The 12,643-nt window shown below is 63.4% G+C and overlaps 1 protein-coding gene across 7 annotated transcripts in view; it reads left to right on the top strand.

The window, feature by feature from the left end:
• The window catches only part of GRAMD4 (GRAM domain containing 4), a 78,091-nt gene that overhangs the window by 56,801 nt on the left and 8,647 nt on the right, over nt 1-12,643 (top strand). For all 7 annotated transcript variants that reach the window (XR_004351625.1, XM_032644264.1, XM_032644267.1 and 4 more), the window contains 7 exons: nt 387-507; nt 6,097-6,158; nt 8,293-8,425; nt 8,780-8,805; nt 9,388-9,479; nt 10,779-10,870; nt 11,964-12,012. Coding sequence is in view for 6 of the 7 variants with exons in the window: in XM_032644264.1 (XP_032500155.1) it covers nt 387-507; nt 6,097-6,158; nt 8,293-8,425; nt 8,780-8,805; nt 9,388-9,479; nt 10,779-10,870; nt 11,964-12,012 (575 nt within the window). In the remaining variant the exon portion in view is untranslated. The remainder of the gene's footprint in view (nt 1-386; nt 508-6,096; nt 6,159-8,292; nt 8,426-8,779; nt 8,806-9,387; nt 9,480-10,778; nt 10,871-11,963; nt 12,013-12,643) is intronic.

The following is a 12,643-nucleotide window of genomic DNA, read 5'->3' as shown; positions in this document are numbered from 1 at the left end:
CATGGGCTTTGCTCTGCGGCCGAGACCTCCCAGAACTGCACCTGCTGCACGTGTGTCTGTGGAGTGACCGAGTGCCGCCAGCATCCCTTCCTCGGGGTGTCCTGCCCCCGTGGAGGTGGTTTGGTGAAATGCCTTTGGTGTGTCTATCTTGAATGGGTTTCATTTAGTAAAGACACTCCCACCCTTGCTTTGCCCCAGATCTTGCCCTGACTGTGTAAGAGGAGCCCCGGTTGATAGACTCCTGCGGGTGTGCCCCCAAGGAAGGAGCAAGAGAGCTGCTGTTGCCAGTTGTCTAAGTGCTTTGCAGACCAGCCCTCTCTCGGCACCTCCGCATGGGGGGCAGAATGGACCACGTGACACTCACCTGGGCTTCTCTCCCCTCACAGAGGAGGAGCTCCGGAAGCTGCGAGAGGAAACCAACGCGGAGATGCTGCGGCAGGAGCTGGACCGGGAGCGGCAGCGGCGGATGGAGCTGGAGCAGAAGGTCCAGGAAGTGCTGAAGGCCAGGTGAGGATGGGGGGGAGCAGGTGAGGAGGGGGGAGGGCCAGGTGAGGGGGGGGAGGGCCAGGTGAGGAGCCCGAGGCCAGGTGAGGAGCCCAAGGCTAGGTGAGGAGCCCAAGGCCAGATGGGAGGAGGGGAGAGCCAGGTAACACTGTCACCCAGGTAGCGTTGCCCTCTCGGGGGATAGCGGTCCCCTGAGCCAAGACCCAGCTCAAACCCTGAGGTGGCCGGTCCCCATGAGCGGCCACCGCCGCCCTCCCAGCCCCTGCCGGACCCAGGGCATCAGGAGGGTACGCGGGTGAGTGGTGACGGTGGGCCTGGCCCCGATTTTCTGGGCTGAGCTGCGATTCTGGGAAAGTGGCTGCCTTCCTCTGCCTCGGGGCCTTCATCTGGAAACCGGTGGCGGAGGGAGGGTGTAGGTGCTGCTGTTGCACGCTGGAGGGGGAACGGGGGCGGGGGGGGGGGGGAGTCTCAGCTGAGCCCTGGGAGGTCTGGCCGGGCAGGGCTGAAGAGGGACGCAGAGCCCCCAGAACCACCCGACGTCGCCCCAGGTCTTGGCCAGCAGTTGCCCCCAGGGCCCTGAGACCCCGCCCCACTGCCCACTCGGACACTCCCCCGCCCCGAGCCCCTGACAGCACCCTCGGGGTCAGCCTTCCTTGGCCAGTCACCTCCTCCCAGCAGGGCCCCTCCATCCTGGGGCTGCCAGAGGCCGCCCCAGCTTCCGGAGCGGGTGGTGTGGACTCCCACCTCTGCCCACGCGAGCTCGGCCCCTGCCTCATGGTGCTGCCAGCAAGGAGCGGGTCATTCCAGGGGGATATTTGCAAGTCCGAAGAGCTGTGTTCTTCCTGTCCTGATAAAACCCCCCAGGGCTCCCTGTCCCTGTGTACAGTCCAGGCCGGTGGCCTGGCGGACAAGACGTGGGAGCTGAGGCCGCCGAAGTCTCCATCCCTCCCCCTCACCAGCCTGGCCTCTGGCCCCGCACCCCTTTGTCCAGGCCCCCCTGGCCTGAGCGCACAGCTGTCTCCAGCTTGGGACGCCCCAGTCAGAGCTGGCTTTTCCGTGGGGTGGCCTGGCGTCATTGCCGTTGCCGAGTGTCATCACTACGGTGGGACTCTGTAGCTGCTGGAAAGGCCGAACCTCCTGTGCTTTGCGCTGGCCTCCTCTGGGTCTCAGCAGCTGGTTCTCAGCCCCAGGGAACGGCTGGCACTTGGTTCCCTGCGGGAGAAGGTCCTTTAGTTTCCTGCTCTGTTAGGACAGCTCCGTGGGCTTTCCAGTGCCCCTGAACGAAGGCCATCTGCCTGTCCCACAGGTCAGCGTGACCCATTCTGCAGTTCTCTGGGGCTCCCCGCGGGGGCCCCGTGTTGGGGCAGGGTGTCACTTGCTTTGCCGGGCTACAAGGCCGGCCCCCCCCCCGCCCCGGACCAGAAATCGGACTACGGCTTCAAGCGGTACTTTCCCTGATGTTAAACCTTATGTGAAAATCTGTAGACGTTCAAAGATTCAATTACACTTAATAACGCAAAGAGGTGCAGCCAGTGACCTGACCTGGGACGACTCTGGGACACCCAGATGCTTGGCTGGGTGTGGGGTGTATTCTCCGCCCGCTGGCCGGCCGGGCCGGCCTCTCACGGCATGTCACGGTGCTGTCACCCGCACTGACGCGCTTCTGTCTGATGCAGTGTGTGTTTATCTGCGGCTTCACCAGAGGCCACGCTTGCCCTGGTGGCGTCGGGCGGCGCTCAGCCCAAGAGGACCCCATGTGCCAGCTCCCTTTGCAGGGTCCATGTCTTCTGTCTTCCTCCCTCCTGCCACCCCCAGCCCACAACGGGGGTTTCATCCTCGTCCTTTCACCAAAGCCCCTTGGGTGCCTGGCCCCCGATAGGTTCTGAGGCTGCAGACAGATCTGTTTCTCACGGGTCTGCTTGGGGACCAACTGGGGATTACAGGAAAGGAACATCCAGGCCCGGACCGAGGAAGTAGAAGCTGAGGGTCCTGGGGAGCATGGGGTTTAGGGGGGGGCTTAGGGTTTAGGAACCTTCTGGAAGCTGAGACCTGAGGGAGGAGAGGAACAGGGAGAAACAGGTTCCAGGCAAGGGACCTCCTCTTTCCTTCTTATCCTGGTGCCCATCTGGGGTCGCTGTGGGCCGTCCAGGGTGGGCAACTGTGTGGAGGGCCACCTTCACACCTGGGCGCGCACACACACACACACACACACACACACTCAATCTGCAGGATTAAAACAGGGTAGTTCACACAAACCTCTGTTTTGCTTTTTAAGAAAATTCCTGGGAAATCGCCTTGGTTTAAGCTTACTCAAGGCGAAGGCCATGTCCAGTTATCGGTCCGAAAGCAGCATGGAAAAACTGCCTTTGGCCTCCACTGGCCTCTGGTCAGGCCCTGCCCGGGGCCCACCCTTGGGTTTGCTCTCAGCGGTGCCTCCCATGGCTCCTCCGCCCTCCCGGCGGGTGCGTGTCATCGTCCTGTGCCGCACTGCCCACGGTGTTGGCCAGGGCTTTGGCCGGGGCACCCCGTGTGGGAACTACCCAGACCCCGGTGACTGTCTCCTGACGTGTGGCCCTGGCACCCCCCGCCCGTGGGCTTCGTCATCTGTCCTGCGGCCTCGGGTTGTTGCTGGCAGGATGATTAGATTCTAGAAAAGCCCTCCAGGCACACTCCACTCCAGACTTGTTCCGCTGACCGTTAAACATCAGCGGAGGTTGTTCCAGAACATTTGGAAGAATCCACAGTTACCCGGAGCGCAAGCGCCCTTTCTTCTGATGAGGGCACCGCTCACTCCCCACCCACCCGGAGCCGTGGGTGCGCCCGGCTGGGAGGCCCTGAGACGCTGTCTGCCCTCTGCCTTCCCCTTAATGTTTAGAACATCATTGCCGTGCGCTGTGTTGTCAGTCTGTTTCCCACGTCCCGTGCACGTCACAGGCACTCAGATGTTCCATGTGTGGTTTGACGGGAAGAAGGTAAAATTCCCCGCCACCTGGAACATCTGCGCCCATGTTGCCAGCAGTCTTTCCCTGCAGGCAGCTGGCAGCCCATTTATACCTAAATACCCGTCCGATTCTAGCGGTGGCTATGTTGGAAAGATCGCACAGCCAGTGGCTGTGCAGTACCAGTATCCTCAGATGCAAGCCAGATGGGTACCAAGCACAGCACCCCAGACAGCCCTGCCGGCCACTCAGACCCCAGGCCCACCTGTGGCTGAGCGATGCGCTGTCCGTCAGGCCCACGAGTCCTCGGTAGCACACCTGGGCCCGGGCTCTGGTGGGAGCCCATCTGTTAGTGCTTCCTGTGTGAGCTGCCCCTTCAGGACCCCCGGCCGGTTCAGGGAATGTCCTGGTCCGGAGGCCTGGACACCTGCCCAGAACACAGGGAACCCAGTCTGGAGTCTCCTGCGTGCCCCAGCTTCCCTCCTGTTCCCAGTAAATCCCCGTTTGTCAGTAGCTCTGAGCATGGATGGCCGTTTGGGCAGCCTGGCCACAGGGAGGGGTGGGCGTGGAGGCCTGGTCCCTTCCTCTTCCACCCTGGCTCCCTTCTCTGGGACCCCCCTGTCTCATGGTTCCCTGGCCACTGCTTCACGAGGCTGCAGGCTCGCCCCCTGCTCTCCTCTGATCCAGCTTGTCCTCCGCGCTTCCTGCTTCGGCACAGCGCGGCCGGCATGGGTTGCAATTCCAGGTTATAAACCCGCAGAGTGGGTCGGTTCACGGAGACGCTGGAGTGGGACTGTTCCCGGGTCTAAGCTTGTACTGCCCACTGCACGACCGGCCAACATCGAGAGGCGAGCTGTTGGGACAGGGAATAACGACTTTATTCCCAAATCCAGCAGACCAAGAGGACGGTGGGCTTGTGACCCCAAAGAACCATCTTGCCTGACTTAGAATTCAGGCTCCTTTTTTTTTTTTTTGTGGTACACGGGCCTCTCACTGCTGTGGCCTCTCTCGTTGCGGAGCGCAGGCTCCGGACGCACAGGCTCAGCGGCCATGGCTCACGGGCCTAGCCGCTCCGTGGCATGGGGGATCTTCCCGGACCGGGGCACAAACCCGCATCCCCTGCATCAGCAGGCGGACTCTCAACCACTGTGCCACCAGGGAAGCCCCAGGCTCCTTTTATAAGAAAAGGGGAGGGAGAGTAAAGCCAAACACTTGGTTCCCGTCAGCCCCCAGAGGGGATGTGTTCATTTCTTCCTCCCTGCAGTCCTTCACAGGTGGGCCTGGGCAGGAGGTTTCCTGTGAACTAAACAGAGATGTTTTAGCTTAACGCTCATTACCTGGGAGGTAGGGTGCCCAGAGATGGGCCACTATGTATGATTTAAGCTTCTAGGCAACATCTCTTTAGTGATGAACTTGTGATAGGATGCAAAGGTTCTTCCCTATGACAAGGTCACATTGTGCTAACAGAGCAGGATGCCGAGGGTCTCCCAGCCCGCTGTCTCTGTCCTGGCAGAGCCCTCTGTGCCCCCCCGACCCCAGTCCTGCCGAGGTTTGCCTGGGATCTCTGCTGCACTGGGAACCACAGCAGCAGTGTGGCGTGTTGGTAGCTCAGGCCAGTGCAGGGTGAGGAGGGCAGGTGGGCTGGCCAGTCAGGGACAGGGCACTGCCCAAGGGAAGGGGGTCCGGCCAGTGGCTGGGGGCCAGTCCGTCAGGGCCTGTGGCTGAAAGTCAGGTCTGCGGTCAGGATCCGGCAGGTGGCCAGGAACTCCAGGGAGGCTCTGAGGCCGGTTGACTGCTGTGGTCAGGTGCAGTGAGGCCGCAGGGGCAGGGAGCCGGACAGGTGGCCGGCATGGACCAAGCTGGGACCTGTGCACAGCTTGCCGGGCAGGGGCTCATCCAGCCTGTGGCCTTGCATGGTGCTTGCTAAATATGTGTGTCACTGAGTACCTTTTCATTAGCAGGCCAAGTAACTAGTATGAGAGCTGTGTATTCTGAGCTTAACATTAAATAAAGAAGTAAATGGGTCAAAATTAATAGGAAAGAAAAGAGTTGTATGTTTGAGACAGTGTTTGGTCATCAAAAAAACAAGAAGTGTAGGACTTTCCTTGTGGTGCAGTGGTAAAGAATCCGCCTGCCAATGCAGGGGACACGGGTTCGAGCCCTGGTCCGGGAAGATCCCACATGCCGCGAAGCAACTAAGACCATGCGACACAACTACTGAGCCTGTGCTCTAAAGCCCGTGAGCCGCAACTACTGAGCCCACGTGCCACAACTACTGAAGCCCCTGCGCCTAGAGCTCGCGCTCTGCAACAAGAGAAGCCACCGCAGTGAGAAGCCCGGGCACCGCAACGAAGAGTAGCCCCCGCTCGCCGCAACTAGAGAAAGCCTGCACACAGAAACGAAGACCCAACACAGCCAAAAATAACTAACTAAATAAATAAAGTGTGCCCGTGAGGAATGCAGCTCTGTGCTTGCCCTACTGCCCTCACCCGGCGTCTGAGCTGAGCAACCAGGACCCCAGAGGGATCCCCGGGGGTGGGAACGGGCACTCTGGTGTCGGGCGTGACTCCCGTGATTGCGGGAACCTTGCGAAGCCGGGACTCATCGTGCTGTCTTGAACTAACAGAGATCTTGCTTCTTCCCCCCCTCTAAGGGCCGAGGAGCCGCCCGCTCAGCAGCCTCCGAAAGGGCAGGCCCAGGTCAATAATGGAGCAGGTAGGCCTGGGGGACGGAGATGGGGTGGGGGGGGTGGTTCTGTTCCCGGGCGCACTTGCTCACTTCCGGGGATCCCCTCCGGTTGGAATCGGGTTAGTGTCTTTGATTACCGGTTGGTGAGTCTCCGTAGCAGATGCGAGGCATTCGATCAAAACATCACTTTATTTTCTCCTAAAAATACAATGCGACATCTCTCCCAGCCCTTCCCCGAGGAGGAGTCATGTCGTGGTCACGCTGGCTGCTTGGCCCCTGGCCTGGCGACCTGCTTCCAGAGGCCGGCTGTCCTGACAAGGGGGTGCGTGGGGAGGTGGGGTCAGCTGCGGGCATTGTGCCCCAGCACCCGCAGGTCAGGGCGCAGAGCTACTGTCAGTGCCTTTTCTTCCCACCCGGGCTCGGGTTCCGTGTCTCCCTCAGCACTTGGCACGTTCTGAAACTGTCCTTCAGAGGACGGCATGGGAGGAAACTGGGCGTCTCGAGGGGCCGGATTTGTGGTGCACCCAGGCCCCTCGCAGGCTGAGAAGGTGGGAGAGGGGATAGGGTTAGGGTTGACGGTAAGCCCCTGCCTGTGCTGGGGGCTCAGGGCTACAACAGGAGGGCCTTCGGTTAAGCCCTGCCCAGTGTAAAGGTGAGGAGACCAGGGCCTGGGAGGGAAGGCCTCTCAGGCTTCCGCTCCAGGTGGAGGCTGAGCTCTGACCAGAGCCGGGTCCTGACCCCCCACCTGCCGTCCAGAGAGGGAGACGCCTCTTTCCCAGGGCCCCGGTGCTGGGCCCGCAGACAGGCCAGCTGGGTGCGGCATTGGCTGCTGTGTCCACCGGGTCACAGTCCCCTGGGTTCTCAGGGTTCATGACCAGTGGCCCAGGTTCCAACCCAGGAGCAGCGCTGGAGACCCCCCCCCCCCCCCCCGCCAAGGCCCCTGCTGTGTGTGGAGTTGATGAGCTTCCTGTGCTCGTGGGAACTGTCAGAGGAGAGTCCTTCCACCCCGTACCCACAGCGGGGTCACCGTGTCGTGCTCTGCGCGGGAGGTGGGGAGTGTGGGTAGGGAGGGAAGGACCCCACCAAGTGCAGCCCCGAGGACGGAGGTGGCGGGGACGGATGCTCTGCGTGGTGCTGGGGCGGAGTGGGTCTCGGGAGCGCCGTGAGGCCTGTCCACTCGGGCAGCCCGCCTGACCTAGACCTGGGGTCGGTGAACTACAGCTCCCCATCTGCCTTTACATTGAAAAAAATCTTTTTACACTTTTAAATGGTTGAAAAAACTCGAAAGGATTTGACACGTGAACGTTGCATAAATTTAAATTTCAGCGCCATCAGCGTGGTTTCATGGGGACGCAGCCACGCCCGTCCCATTACTCACTGTCCACGGCTGCTGTCCAAGCGGTTATAGGGCTGAGCCTGCCTAGACCCTCCCACTAAAGACCCTGTCGTGCTCCACGTGGGCTGTGAGAACCCCGGGCCCTTGCCGCCCCTCCTCTGGGCATTTCTGAGCCTTGCGGCCTCTGTGTGCGCCGCCTCCCCCCCACCTCCCAGCCTCCGTCCCTTCGAGCTGGCAGCACACGACCACCTGCGTGCACTCCATCCCCCTCTGACTGGTGGGACGGCGCCCCCTGCAGGCGACTCCACGGCCTGCTCTCCGAAGGGACAGACTTGTTCCGCGGGATTCGGGCTGGTTTTCTCCGAGTCTGACGTGGGTGACTTCACTCACTGGGGTCCCCAGCGGACCACAGCCGCTGACGCACGCCCACTGGCTGTTCCCCAGGGTCCGGGTGTCCCTGGGAGTGAGCCCACCTGGCCACTTCCCAGACCAACCAGTGTGCCCGGCAGCGGGGGTGGTCAGCGCAGCACCAGCGGTGGGCTGAGAGCCTGCCTGGACGGCACCTGCGCTGGGGACAGCCTCCAACAAGCTGGGGGTCGGTGCGAGGGACACGGGGACCCCCGGGGTCTGCATTGGTTGGTTTGCACCTCGTGGTGAAGTGGATTGGGCTCTGTTCTCAGGGCACCTGGCCCCTCACGGTTCTGGCGTGGATGTGCCCTCGCCGGCCTGGCCGGGGGCCCCACCTGCCAGTGCCGCCGCCTCTGCCGCTCTGTAAGGCCCCTCTCGGCCTGCTGCCCTCACCCAGAACCCCACCCCGTCCTGCAGACCGATGGAGCCAGGGGCTGTGCCCCCGTGTCCAGAAGTGGTTCTATGAGAAATTCGGGGAGTACGTGGAGGACTTCCGGTTCCAGCCCGAGGAGAGCACGGTGGAGACGGAGGAGCCCCTCAGCGCCCGGAGGTGGGGCCCAGGTGGAGGTCGGGGTGGAGGGGCAGCCGTCCCGGCAGGACAGGACTCCTCGGGGCCAGCAAGCAAAGCCGGGGAGGTTTCGCGGGGGCGGCTGCACAGCCGTGCCCCCAGTCAGTGGTCGTACTGGTGCTTTGCGACAGACGCCACGTGGGGACGGTGGCGACCCCGAGAGTGCCTGCGGGCCGGGCCGGGCCCTCAGACTCAGGTGGGGGCGGCGTGGGCAGGAGACGAGGAAGCCTCCCCCCGTGGGTCACCCGTGCTCCCCGAGGGCCCGCAGGGAGCTGCGGGGTCAGGACGCGGCTGCGGCCGAGTGGGTGTTGGCGCTCATCTTTTCCCCCCTCTTAGGTTGACCGAGAACATGAGGAGGCTCAGTAAGTACCCGGCGTGGACTTAGTAAGTACCCGCTCGTCGCTGTGGCTGTGTGAGCCGCTGGGGCCGGGGCTGCCCGGGCGGTGACTGCGGTCTTGAACTGAACTGGACTTGCTTTGGAAGTACTTTTTTCAGGACTTCCCGGCCCAGGCTTCTTCCTGAGGCTGTGGGAAGTATGTCCCAGGCCCACCCCGTCTGTCTGTCCGCCCCTCGCCCGTGGCCAAAAGCCGAGTTTCCCTCCAGGCCTCGGGAGCCCCAGCGAAATGTGGTGCTTCTCCAGATACTTGTCAGGGCCCGGGGTGTGCGGACTAAACCCCCGTTCCCCGTGCGGGCACGGGCCGGGGCAGACAGGCAGACAGACGTCTCCCCGCGGGGATGGAGGACGGGCCGCAGCCAGGGAGTGGCCGCGGGAGCGCTGGTCTGGGGTCAGGCGCGCCGGGAGCCCGCGACCGTTGGGGTTTGCTTTGCTCCTTTTGGTTCCCTCCCCCGCCCCGCACCGCCAGCTGGTGCAGCAGCCGGACTGCCAGGTGTGTCCGAGGGCCGGGCTAGCGCTGGCCTGACCGCATGGTCCGTTCTGTCCCCAGAGCGCGGTGCCAAGCCTGTCACCAGCTTTGTGAAGAACCTCTCTGCCTTATCCGACTGGTACTCCGTCTACACGTCTGCCATCGCCTTCACCGTGAGCGCTCCCCGCGGGTGGGTGGTGGGGTGTGCACCCACCCTGAGGTTTCCTGAGGGACCCACCCATCCCTGCCGTGTGGGACAGCTCCCGGCCTCGGTGTTTCCGTCTGTAAAGTGGGCTGCAGGGCAGTTGTAAGGACTGGATAAGGGTGTTGTAGGGTGCAGCCTGGGGCTGGCAGTGGGGCTCCCCGCCTGCCCAGAATCCCCGCAGCAGCGTTCTTGGGAGAGGGCCTCGTGCCAAGCTTATGGCCGACTTTCCCAAGTGGGTTGGGGAAGGGCCGGTGGGGCGGTCTGTCTGCTTGTGCAGAAACCAGCCGTCCCTCCCATCAGGCACCGGTGCCTGGGGGAAGCTCCTGGCAGGCGCACAGTGGCCCAGGGGCCAAGCAGGCCGCTAGGCCTGGGGAAGGTAGGTGGCGTTGGGCCAGCATCACGGGGTGCTTTGGGGAAGACAGGCCCAGTCGCAATCTGAATTGTCCTGCGGTGGCTGCTCCCAGCCCTGCCCGGGGAGACCCTGCTGTCCAGCGGGAGGAGGATGGAGAGGGAGAGCCACAGCCCCCAAAGGCCCCATCTCTGCAGAGGCCCCCATAGGTGGCCTCCGCCTGAGAGGGTCCTGAGGGCCGCCCTGAAGCCCCAGGGAGATGGGTGTTGTGTGCACACGCAGAGGACAGGCCGTGGTGGCCAGGGGCCAGCCCCCTTCACCCGGGGGTCTCCTCCGGCCACCCTTCACAAGCACTCTGCTCCGTGGGGCCTCGGCTGCTTTGGGTCCCAGGTCCCTAGTTCCGCCTGTGCGTTACGGCTGAGCTAACCCTGCCCGCCGTTCAGACCACCTGCCGGGCCTCCTCCTGAACCCGCTGCGTCCGTCCCCTACCCTCTCTGAGTGCTAGCGCTATGCCCAGCACCCTGCCTGCCCTGTGGCGCGGGGTAGACTGTCAGCAGTGCTGGGTACGCGGATGCCTCCGGCTCTGCCAGGTGGGCCCCCAGCGGCGGTGGGCCAGGACCTCTCTGTGGGGTCAGCCCTCCTCCTGTGATCCCGGGCCACGTCCAGGCTGCTCCTTCCGGGGCATAACCGCTCCCAGCCCACCCAGAGCAGTGTTTCCGCCTCACCTCCTCCCTGAGCGGGTTTGTCTGCGCTGCGTGCCCTGGTCCTCGGGCCTGCGGAGGGCCGCTGGGGCCTGGTCTCCCTACCTGCGAGTGCGGCCCGCCTGGCTGGGGGAGAGAGGGATCTGGTCTGCCCTGACCCACGCGGGCAGGTCGCCTAACCGTCTCCCTCCCGACCCGTTTCTCTCCAAACCCGCAGGTGTACATGAATGCCGTGTGGCATGGCTGGGCCATCCCCATGTTCTTATTTCTAGCAATTTTGAGGTTATCCCTCAATTACCTCATAGCCAGGTAGGTGCGCCGGTGTGCTATGTGTGCGCGGCTGTGCCGTCTTCCTGCGTTACACGCACGGCAGGGCACGTGCCGAACCGGCTCTGTGTCACGTGCTGGCGTTTTGGGAGGTTGTCCTCTAATAGTCCCCGAGCCCCCAGGAGGATGGTTTGCTGCAGCGGGCAGGGTGATCCCCAAACCCCAGCAGCTCTGTCCAGCAGGCTGCCAGTGGGTGCCGGCTCTGGGGCCACTCCGGCCCCTCCTCCGGTCGTGCTGCTTTTGGGCAGGAAAGTCCCCCCTCCACACACACCTCAACAGTGATATCCCAGTGGGCGGAGGCGTGGTTGACGGGGCTGCAGCAGCTCTGTGCCCTGGGAGGTGCCCACTGGTCGGGGTGCAGGTGCCGGAGAGGCGCTGGGACTCAGTGAGCCCGGGGCCACGCAGTGTCTTCCCTGTGCCCTCTCCGAGCACCCGCTTTCCATCTCGAGGCCGGGGGCGGGCGGCGCTATTGGAAGCCAGCACGCTGGGGTGGGAACCCCGCGTCCCCGGGCCCTCCCGGGTCTGTGTGGACCTGAGGTCACCCCACAGAGTGAACCCCAGCTTCACGTCGGGCCTAAGAGGAGGCCCTGCCTTCTGTATTTTCACTGAGCCGTTCCAAAGTTCACTTTCTACACTGTTTTTCTAGGTGCTTCTCTGCGGTTGCCTAAGTTGGTTCATTTGAAAATGTTTCTCTTAGAAAACTTTTAAGCGCTTATGAAAGGGTTCTCCGTGCCCAGACTAGACGTGGTTCACTAAAGTTGTTGCCGTTGCCACTTCCTTGACTGACTTTGAGAGGCCCGTCACCTCTGGGTGCTTGTAAATGTGTGCCCACCCCGAGGAGGGCCCCCGGGGAGGGGTCTGTGGGGGTGACCTGGGTCATCTCCTCTCTGGAGCCTAGGAGGGGGTCCCGCTGGTCTTGGCAGATGGCCGGGTGCTTCTGAAGCTCCTGTCCCAGTGGCCGTAGTTTCTGGGGGCGGCTCCTCGTCGGGAGCGCAGGCCTGGTGACCTGACGTCACCCGTGCGGCGCCGCCTGCCGGCGAGCTGTGGTACAGGCGCGCCGTCTCCTGGTTTTCAGGGGCTGGAGGATACAGTGGAGCATCGTGCCTGAAGTGTCCGAAGCGGTGGTGAGTCCTGGGAGGGGCTCCGTCACCAGGGGGGCCAGGCTCTACCTGCCAGGGCCGTGCGGGGGCCGCGGGTCCCCCGAGGCCTCCAGGTGCGGCTGCGTGGACGCCGGCGGGGAGCCCTGCCCGGCGAGGAGAGGTCGGGGCGGAGGCCAGCCGCCCCCACCCGGAGCCCTGCGTGGCCGCACCCTGACCCCTCGCCGGCTGATGCCCGAGCGCCCTTCACGAGCCTGGGCTTGGCTGCGTGGGAGGCAGGTCGGCCTGGCCGGGCCTGGCTTGACCTGACCCTCCTCAGCTGGGACGTGATGTGGAGGGGAGGTAGGGAGGGGGCCCCTGTAGCCACTCACAGCCTCCCGTGGAGGGAGGTGAACGATGGACGGGCTGGACCAGTTTTTATTGGTGTCCGTCACGCCTGTTTGTTTACGCTCTGGCTGCTTTGGGGCTGCAGCAGCCTGGCTTATCACCTGGCCCTTTACAGAAAGTTTGCCCACCACTCTACGGGGGACTCTGGCCCGTGGGGCTGAACCACCGGGCACAGGCAGGAGGGAGGCCATGGTGCGTCCATGGGCTTCATCGGGTGTTTGAGCACCTACCATGTGCGTGGAGTACACGGGAGGGGTGCAGGATGTGGTGG

This window comes from Phocoena sinus, chromosome 10 (assembly GCF_008692025.1).
Source record: "Phocoena sinus isolate mPhoSin1 chromosome 10, mPhoSin1.pri, whole genome shotgun sequence".
NCBI lineage: Eukaryota > Metazoa > Chordata > Mammalia > Artiodactyla > Phocoenidae > Phocoena > Phocoena sinus.
Note: the sequence above shows the minus strand (reverse complement) of the source record. Positions and strands in the feature narration are given on the sequence as shown.